Below are 10,624 nucleotides of genomic sequence, written 5' to 3'. Positions count from 1 at the left end.
TCTGGAGTGTGATGGAACGAAAGTAAGCGCACTGCTGTTAACACTTCTATAAAAAATAAACAAACCGACCCCTTAGTTGTACAAATAAAAGGCCTCTTGAAGACTTATGATAGAAAGCTATGGATTAAGGAGCCTACCTGTGTGTGTCCGTGTTTCACAGCAGCGTAAACGGGAGTCATGCCCCTGCGGTTCGGCTGCGTTATTGTGGCCCCCTGTTCCAACAGGAACACACACTCGTCCAGTTTGCCGCGGCCAGCAGCAGCACTCAGAGCTAAAAACATCATAACGGGGACATGTCTACTCTTATATACAGGCTGATCATTCTATTAGGAGTGAGGTCATTCATACACCGCCATCCACAATCTATCTCTCTCTCTCACACACCTGTCTCTCCCCATAGTGTGTCATGGCCATCAATTTGCACACTGAGCTCGTTCTTCGTCAGAGCCAGCAAGTTCTTCAGCACCTGAGAATGAACAGTCAGTTTTGTAATATTTACTTACTAACTGAGTGTGAGGTTTTTACAGGAAAACATCAGACTGAAGTCTTGACGGTAGGCTTGGTCTGTACAAAAAGTCCTCGGTCTGATGTTTTCCCGTAAAGACCGAGCAAGCGAGGTTAATCAGGAGTTTATCATCTGGCTTTTTTTTAAAAAAATTTCTAAGATTAAAACAGACGGTCATTATAATAAGGCGTGACGCTGCTGATGCTTCAGTCACATCTGTAACGTAGTTAAGTCACGCATTTGGAATAAATGGCTTGCGGTTTCAAAACTGAATTTATTTCTCCAGTCGAGTAATACATGACAAATGTTCTGAGAAAGATAAAAACAATCTATATTGGTTTATTTTTCAACAAAATGGATTTCCAGTTATTTTTTTTTTGTAACATGGAAAGCCAGCGCCTTGGAAAGAAAGTCTGTACTCACCCATAGGCATTACAGGAAAATTCTGCCTGCCAAGGAACCAATCAGTGCGCATGATTTTACCGGAAGTAGCTCGTGCCATATAATAATATATAATCATGCAGTTAACGTATATTTTTATGGACCAATGAGGCATCTGTGTGAGGAAAAACAAATCTAAATAATAACACTACTCGTAGAAATTTTTGCACTGAGAAAAATGGTGGGTGTATTGAGCAAGTTCTGTAAATAAAAGCCTTTTTCCTTCGATGCAGGACTTACGGGACGTCCTGTACACCTTCCAAAACAAAGAAACCAAAATTCAGGCAGAAATATGGATATTATTGTACAAATTGCGATAACTGAAGTCCATGCCAAACCTCATTCCAATACACAACAAAAATGCCTTCAAATTAATTATGTTTTTAATCAGAGCTCGTTCTTCTTATGTCATAACCGTAATCCTTCCCAATACATTACAGCATCGCTCAGACCCTTCCAACACATTACGTTATAACCAAAACCATTCCAGATGTGCGGGGTTTTTGTATCTGGAAATACTCAAACACTTCCTAATACACTGGGCTGAACAAAACTCCTTCCAACACACTGCGCCAAGACCAAAACTCTTCCAGACATGTTACATACGAGAGATGAGCAAAGTGGTTTAGAAACACCAACACTGCTGATCCAGATGGGATTAAACTCAAGCGCAGTACCTTCAAAGTGTCAGTTTATCCAGGTTTCCCAATTCACTGGGGAGTAAATAAAACTTTTTCCTTCTATACATGTGTGTGTTACCTGGACATGTCCCATGCTGGAGGCAGCAATGAACGCTTGCTGCACTACTCTGCTCTTCAGGTTTTGCTCAGTCTGCACAGGGTCTGAGCTCCAGTCCTGTTCCAGTAGATACTGCAGAATTTCAGCGTGACCTCTCAGAGCAGCATGAACCACCGCGCACTGTCCGCTCTTATCCACGTGATCCACCTGGTATTACATCATTGCCCATATTTACTGATTTACTTCATTTATTTCCTAAATGAAGTGTCTGTAGAAATCAGTGGGGTATCCGTGAAGCATAAAGAAACTTCTCTCAACACCTGGACAGATCACTCTGATATAGAACATCATTAAAAGATGCTAGATTAAAAAAAAAAAAAAAAGAAGAAGAAATCTGGAGCAATAACAGTGCAGTGTAACACGCAGGTTATTATACAGCTTAATGGAATAATGCGTGTACTTTATTTTTGGGTCGCTGTACAGTCTTAAACTAGGACACCCATTTCATCCCGACACATTTGATTAATAATGGTAAGCTGAATATTGGAGTAGATCAGACATCCTGACTGACCTTTGCCCCCTTTCTGCAGAGTAGGCTAACCACGCCCAGATGTCCAGCGGCGGCAGAGCAGCACAGAGGCGTCATGCTGTTCTCAGAGACTCCATCCACTGGAGCCCCAAACTCCAGCAGGAGAGCCACCATCTCTAGATGACCCAAGTGAGATTGGACACACAGCACAGGGGCGCTGTTGAGCACCTCGGTGCGGTAACACACACTCGCTCCACCCAGGATCAGCAGCCGAGACACCTGAGGGAACATGGAGTGACCGGTGAAGACGGGTTCTGAACGTCCCGTGTGTGACTAAATAGTGACTAAACTCCGGTTCATATTCGTACTTCACTAGTTACCAGTGATCAACAAACTGCAGTGCAGCAAAAACTAGACGTGCCTAGTCTTGTTAGATCAAGTGGCCTTTAAACAAAGTATCAAACGCCTATTAAGGTGCAACCTCAGCCTGTCCTCCGCCCCCTTCAAACGCCCACCTCAACTTGCCCACTTCCCTTGACTTTCTCTCCACCTCCTTTAAACTCTGCCTCAACTTGCCCTCAGCCCCTTCAAACACCGCCTCGACTTGGCCTCTGTCCCCTTTAAACTTCACCTCAACTTGCCCTCAGCCTTTTCAAATGCCCTCCCCTCTTAAACTCTGCCTTGACTTTCCCTCCGCCCCTTCAAACGCCACCTCGACTTGCCCTTCCCCCATCAACTTTCCCTCCGCCCCCTTCAAATGCTGCCTCGACTTGCCCTCTGTCCCCTTTAAACTCCACCTCAACCTGCCCTCAACCCCTTCAAACACCCCCTCAACTTACCTCCTTTAAAGGTCATAGGCAAGGGTCGGAGGTGGAACGTAGAATATCAACTTTATTGTCTAGAAGAACGACCCAAAAAGTGAATTCAATCTTCCTGGTGTCTAATTTGCACATTAAAATTGAATAAAATGGTTAAAAATATACTGTTTTGCCCAATTTCCGAAGGTTTGTTTACAGCTCACTTACACGCACTTTCACCGCCAGGGGACAGCTGTTGTGACATCATTTAAGGCAAACAGACCGGGAGCAGCTCTGTGTTTACTTGCGAACCGAGCACACGTGTACGGACTTTGGTCGTGAGAGGTTGTGTAAAATGTCTGAAAGCGATAGTGATTTTGAAGTAGGAACTCTCCAAATTGAATATCAAGAGGTGAAACCGTATATGTATGAACCTGTGGCCGTTGCGAAGCAATCGGTGAACGTGGCTCACTGGTTTGCGGCCTCGGAATCGGACGGCGACTCGGCCGACTCTGATCGCGGTGACCCCGGACCTCAACAAGACTCGTGCCCAAACGATTTATCCTGGTAGTTATGATAAATTCCTACTTGTCGTAGTAATACTAAAGAAGAGTCCTTTTGAAGAATAATTAAACCACACGGGCACACACACAATCCCTATAATATAACGTGGATTCATTTATATTGCTAAAAGTAATACAAGCATTATAATATTTATAGCCGACTCTAAGCGAGGAAATATCCCTTTGTCTCATGTCCACAATGATTGTTCAGGATTCTTGACTTGTCAATTGCAAGCAAAAGTAAAAATGTTTACCTCCAATCTTCTCTTTTTTGCTTGAGCGTTGCTGCTCTGTTTCTTCTTTGACTGTTTGATTTTGTGTTCGAATTTTGTCAGAACAGCGTCAGGTTTGAGCCTTCTCTGTCCGACACTGACACCTAAACTCTCCAACAGATGGGGATTCTTCAAAAATGAATCAACGCTCCCCCCTCGAAGTGATCGGAGCACAGAGTGGCATATTTACCCGGCTGCCAACCCTCTCGCTTCACGTGCACAATCCACTCTCTCCGCCTCTTCTCCTCTCTTGGAAAGAGGTAAAAGCTTCTTCCTGAACCGGTCCCGTTGTTACAGTTCACTGCACAACAATAAGGCATGGGGGTTTTTCTTTGGAAATTCCCAAACGCACGTCTGCACTCGAGCCGAACGGCAATGCAAATAAACGGAAGTGGACTCAACTCAAGCGATTTGTTTGCTATGAATGACGTCACGCGCCGAGTGGTCACGAAAATCGCCGAGCAGAAATTCGCTGCGATCCACGCTAACTTATTGTAGTTATTACTTATTAACAATACTTCTTGGCAGGGCCGTGCAAAGACCTTTGGAGGGGCAGGGGCTCAACATTCAAAAAAGGGCACTTGGAACAAATTTTTCACACAAGTTAACTTTATTCAAAACTAAATTTCAATTGCAACTGAACATCCTGTGTGTCTTGACAGAATATGTTGTGGACGTCGTCATTCAGCCTTAAGTTTCTGAAGCTGCTAGAATATGTTATTAACGCCGTCGTTCAAACTAAAGTTTCCGAATCTGCCACGTTAATGAAATGGATGGAGCAAACGGTTTAAATATAGCCTCGGCGGCTTCATTAAATGATAAACAACCCTACGCATTTACTGTTGTGTTCTAAGCTGCACAATATTGCAGCATGTTCAGATAAGAAATGAAAGGAGACTTTCAGTGTGACCTTACCATGCCGTTCCTCGCACTGTCTCCCACTGTCAACCGCCTGCATGCGCTTTCTGCACGGAGGCTCACTGAATGCATGACGTCACGGATTGATGCCCGCATTTACATAGAAAAACGTTATTTTATAAATCTATAATTTCATGTATTATTGTCAAATTGTAGAGAATATTGATGTTGGAGCTAACTTATCTTTTACAAATATAAAAAAAAAAAAAACGACAACAAAACAGTCCCTATGAAAAGGGCACTTTGGACAGCAAACAGAAAAGGGGCAGGGGCTCGAGCACCTGTAGCACCGGTTCATTGCACGTGGGTGCTTCTTGGGACCAGAAGAAAATTACAGAGTGTTTTTTAACATATAAAGTTTCAAATATGCATAAATTGAAAACCTTTGCCGATGAGCTTTAAACATCACCTCGACTTGCCCTCAGCCCCTCCAAACACTGCCTCAACTTGCCTTCTGCCTCCTAAAAACTCCCCCTTGACTTGCCCTCCGCCCCTTTATTGCTCTGAAAAACCATGAACATTCCAGAAGTTAACTTCAAGTCAAAATTAACTTCCTGGTAATGACAAGTAGCAAGAAATCCCAGAGAGGGCAAAAGAAAACCTCTCTTTGAAACTAGACTCTGATGATTACGCCTTGACTGAAGTGTGTTGTGAGAAAGAGAGTAATAAAAAATCCTTCTGGCAACAGTAATAATAATTATATTTAAAAACAAAAAACCTTCAGCCAATACACACACATCCCAATATCCCTTTTAAGCGTAATGATGGTGTTTCTGAATTCATTTAATGCGAGGACGTGCGTCATGGCCAAATGAAAGCAGGCAGCCTCTTCTGATTGCACAGCTTGCATGGTAATGGATACTTGATTAGGATACGGGACGAAGCAGGGATTTGCTGAAAGCAGTGGAAATCTCGTTTAGTTTTCTAAACACACTGCAGGAATGAACGAGTGGCTCTTCAGCTGTCAAGGACGCCGACGCGCTCATACACGTACATACAAACAAACAAAGGGGCACGTTTCATTAAAATGAGGAAGGAGAGAAGACCAAGCTTAGGCGAGTAACACACATTAATTTATAAATCTAATTACGTAAGCTTTGTGTAAATGCATGCATCACACGCTAACTGCTCACTTCAGTGCGTGAAGGATAGGGACTCTGTGAATTTGTGCACGGTGTGTGTGTGTGTTAACTCACCTTGACGTTGGGTGTGTAGAGGTTTCTGAGGGAGGACAGAGCAGCAGACAGGCTGTCGGTACTGTAACTGATCCACAGGGCCTGGAGAACGCTGGAGGACACGCCCGTCCTCTTACTAAGTCCCTGCGAGGAAAAGAGCACGTCACATCACCAACACCCTCGACTCGGTAAAGATGTGCAGGATTATTCAGGCGAGTGGGAATCTCGAGTGACGTCACCAGTCTATTAGGATTATAAATTTCGTTTTTAATATAATGCATATTGATTTATTATTTCTGCAGCCTCCATCAAGTTTTCTACCGTCACTAGTATAATATAGAAAATAGCACAATCTCATCAGGGCTGTCTGAAGAAATGACTCGCAAAACAAATTTTTAGAATATTTATACACTTAAGATGATGTTTTTACACATTTCCTAAACTCCCTAATGTAGGAAGAGGGCCCTTATTAAATACGTACTGACCTTGAAAATAGATTAATTTACTAAATATATTTTTAGAAAATTAAATACTATTTAATTAATTTCACACTTTTATTATTAGGCATGTAACAATATATCATACAATGACCAATCTTGATACAAATTTATGACTAATCGAATCGATGAAAAAATTTTTTTAATTAATCGTGATTATCATCAGGCTGCGTAATCTGAGTTTTTCTTCGCTGTAATTGTGAAGTTTAGACAGCAGAGGGCAAAATAAGCAACAGTTATTCCATGAAATCAAGTTGTACATGAGCTGATGGCCAACAAGGCGCGTAGCACCAAGTCAACTATAAGCCATGTACAATGAGATCAAGTGGAATAACTTTTATTCTATCCACATTCACTGGATTTTGAGAAACAGAGCATTTCTATTTTTTGCAAATTCAATAGATAAAAACTTTATACAAAATGTCCAACAAAAATCATTTCCACTTAGAATGTAAACAAACCCGGCGAAATGACAAGAGCAATTTGTGAAAAATGGTATAATAATAAGGCTTGGGAGAAAAAAAAAAAAAGACATGGTCTTATCATCAAATACTTTTATTCCATATTTCGTTGCTTTTTTTGTATTTTCTGGGTTTTTCTTCTTTAGGTTTTTTTGGTGTTAAAAGTGCATTACTGCCACCGACTGGGCTGGAGTGCAGACCTGGAGGTTTTTTTTTTTTTTTAAGGGAACTAAGTTTCTTTTAAACACTTGATAAATTTTGGGGTTTTGTTTTCGAGTTTTTATTTCATCCTTGGTTGGTTCAGCAAGACGCTCCACCATTTTGTTTTTCTTTACTCATGGTATATGAGCTGATAGCCTAGTAGTAAAGTAGCCAATCCAAGCGCACGATTGCTCATATCCAGTGAATGTGGATAGAATAAATATACAATCGCGGGAATACATGTGACTTGACTGTAGGCGGATCTAAAATGTGAAAGATCTGTTGTGTGATTGTGTATAAACGGATTTAACAAGAAATCAGAGCTCTCTCTTTTTACAGACTGCTGAAAGATAAAGAAAAGAGAAGCAAATGGAGGAAGTACAAATGTTGATAAGTTTATTAAGAAAATGCATCTGTGTTATTAACTTTAAAAGGAATGTTTTAGTTAAATGTGGGTAAATAATTATCCACTACATCACCATTCTGTTATACAGTATGTCGCGAGTATGAATAGTGAACAGGAAGCCGTTTTAGGATTGGTTCAAAATGTGTTAAAGATGGACGCGTTTCTTTCCTGTTATGTGATGAGCGCGAGTGCTACACCATGCTACATTTCACTCGGTCTACAGAAATCTAAAACAGCAGCCTCATTAGATTTTCAAATACTAAACTGTAATCAAAGTATTAAAACTTGACTACATTTCCAGCATGCCAAAGAACTGATGGAAAATGTGATCATGTCTGCTGGTATATATGTGTGTGTCCTGCTGAGCACGTCCTCTACCTTGAATATGTGTGCTTTGAGGATGTGGTGACCCAGCTCCATGGTTTGCTGCCTGTTCAGTTTCCCTTCTTGCCGAGAGAGCATGAAGGCCATGAGGGCGTGTCCACTCCTGTGTGGAAAATTAACACAACCAGCCAAATCAAATATCATCCCATTGTAATAATCACCACCACTTCCTCGTACATTAGTCCAGACAGTGGAATATCCATTATTACCATCATTTTATTCCTTCTTCATCTCTCAAATTCTTACTGAAACCTGAATAGAAATACAGAAGGACCGTATTGACATTATATACACTGATGTACGATACAGAGTACGTTATCGATACACTGTCCAGTGTTAACGCGAATTGTGAATTAGACGAAAGGTCATGTACTGCACCCCACCCCCCACTCACTTGTCTCATCCAATCTGAATTGTAGTCAAGACTATTAATTTAGTAAGACAAGCTTGTCCCTCTCTACCTTGAGAACACTTGAAAACATGTTTTCAAAACAAGGCCCCATCAATTACTCCGTGTCACAGCTTGATTAAACCCGTCTAGACAGCTCCATGGCAGATGAACAGTCACGCACTGTTTCTCTTTTCTCTAAAAGGTCACGCATGGCTAGCGTCGTGTTGGGGCCCTTCATAAAAGCGTCCTCCATATTTGACCCGTGTTAAGTAGGCCATGCCGAGCTCGCTCCGCCTCCCCTGCACGACTGCAGCTCCATTAGGCCCACTCATGCACGGCTCCGGCCTAAATGAGAGCGCTGAGTAATGCGTACGAGGGCGGGCTAACACGCTGAAGAGCTGGAAAAATGAATGGCAGGATTTCAATCAAGTAATTTTCACACCTACACAGTGGGTACACCACGAGCAGGCTAAAGTGCTTCACACTGTGGATCAGAACACTGACCTGACATTATCCTGGATGTTTACTGGAGTGAACATCCCACTCCTCACCAGCAGAGCTGATGGAACAATCCCGTCAACAATTTGCCTGTACTGATCTGCTACCAGTACCGATTTCACTGTTTATCAGACATTCGTCCACAGTGTTGGCTACTTTTGTGTGGAGGAAATGCCAAAGTTGCTGATAAATGAATAGCAATACCAGGGTTTTTTCTAGAAAAATTTAGTATGAGGGCGCTCACCATGGCGAGGGAGCGAAGCGGGGGGGGGGGGGGGGGGGGGGGGATGGTGCCGGTTGTCCCCCCCCCGCCGTGCAAAGCCTTTGAAAAATGCTCCAATGGGACATTCTGAGGCTATCTGAGAGGGAAATTGTAACAAATTGTCTGTCAACATTGAAAAAGAAAGAAGTAATCTTCTTCTGCCCCGGACAGTCTTTGGCTTTCTTCCGTTTCGTGCGGCGGGATGACATCTTTAAATGCCCAAGTGTCAACAAAAACAACTCGCGAACTACTTCTGTCAAAAGCTCCCGCGCCGGTGGGTGAAAGGTCATTCAGTCTCGAGAAATCTCGCTCTACAAGTCAGCTGACCTTGTATGTAACCCATGTCAAATCTCGCGAGAGCAGCCGCGACAAGTAAACAACTAAACAACATGGCGCCTCAGTCTGGAAAACGCCAATTTGGATTGTTTTTGCACCGTCTGGAGGTGTATCTACTATGATTGGAATATTTTTGGAGCAATTATAACGTATTTGATGATCAGACACATTGTCACGTAGTGTTGCTGGGATGTTTTCACAGAGTCGGTAAGGGGGCGCACGCCGAGTAAGAGGGCGCAGCGCCCCTGTTCCCCCGTTTAGACGAAAGCCTGGCAATATAATAAATGATGAGCAGCAAATAAAATGTAGGAACCATGAACAACGTTGCAGTGCAGAAATCAGCCTTATCTTAAAAAAAAAAAAAGTATTAGATTACAAGGGTCTGGCGGTTTAATGGTGTCTGTTAGGGCTATGCGATATGACATCACAAAAAAGCTGTGATCTCAAAGTGTGACTTTCACTGTGGTATGGGTGTTGGTTTGAGCCAGATGGACTGGTTTGAGTATTTCAGAAACTGCTGATCTCCTGGGGTTTTCACACACAACAGTCTCTAGAGTTTACACAGAATGGTGCGAAAAACAAAAAACAAACACTGAGTGAGTGAGTGAGTGAGTGAGTGAGTGACAGTTCTGTGGGTGGAAACAAACGCCTTGTTGATGAGAGATCAGAAAATGGACAGATTCGTTCGAGTTTTTTTTTTTTGCCACCAGGAAGGATATAGTAACTCGTATAAATCACTCTTTACAACCATGGTGAGCAGAAAAGCATCTCAGCATGCAACAGAAAACAGAACACCACATTGGGTTCCACTCCTGCAGCCAAGAACAGGGATCTTAGAATCAAGAACAAGTTCCTATTAAGTTCCTATAAATATCATGACCTGATATCTTTGTCACATCGCCCAGCCCCAGTTTTATGTTGTTTATGAGCTGGTATACTGAGGTGTTAACTCAACGACTTTGTGAAGATAAAAATCAAGAAATGTGTTTTGATGACTACCGTTTTGTATAAACGCCACCTTTAAACTTAAAGAGCCAAAGATGATCTTGATATGAACCACCTGGAAATAAACAGACGTTTTGTTCATAGAGACCTTATATAGATCACAATACTTTGAGATAGAGTTGAGCCGGATACTCGGCTGAAACGAGTATCCGGTACGGATAAAGCACTTTTGCCGAGTACGAGTATTATACGAGTCAATATCTGTGCTCGGCCTGAATGAAAATCCTCACACAGCGTCACAGCAC

General features: G+C 42.4%; 1 protein-coding gene across 6 annotated transcripts in view; it reads right to left on the bottom strand.

Moving 5' to 3' along the window:
- tanc1a (tetratricopeptide repeat, ankyrin repeat and coiled-coil containing 1a) overlaps positions 1-10,624 on the bottom strand; it is a 117,268-nt gene that overhangs the window by 10,891 nt on the left and 95,753 nt on the right. For all 6 annotated transcript variants that reach the window (XM_060918671.1, XM_060918668.1, XM_060918672.1 and 3 more), the window contains 6 exons: positions 7,882-7,990; positions 5,960-6,082; positions 2,256-2,492; positions 1,706-1,891; positions 385-466; positions 138-271 (listed from right to left, as the gene is read on the bottom strand). In XM_060918671.1, the coding sequence (XP_060774654.1) occupies positions 138-271; positions 385-466; positions 1,706-1,891; positions 2,256-2,492; positions 5,960-6,082; positions 7,882-7,990 (871 nt within the window). The remainder of the gene's footprint in view (positions 1-137; positions 272-384; positions 467-1,705; positions 1,892-2,255; positions 2,493-5,959; positions 6,083-7,881; positions 7,991-10,624) is intronic.

Source organism: Neoarius graeffei, chromosome 4 (assembly GCF_027579695.1).
Source record: "Neoarius graeffei isolate fNeoGra1 chromosome 4, fNeoGra1.pri, whole genome shotgun sequence".
Classification (NCBI taxonomy): domain Eukaryota; kingdom Metazoa; phylum Chordata; class Actinopteri; order Siluriformes; family Ariidae; genus Neoarius; species Neoarius graeffei.
This window is presented reverse-complemented; position numbering and strand designations above follow the sequence as displayed.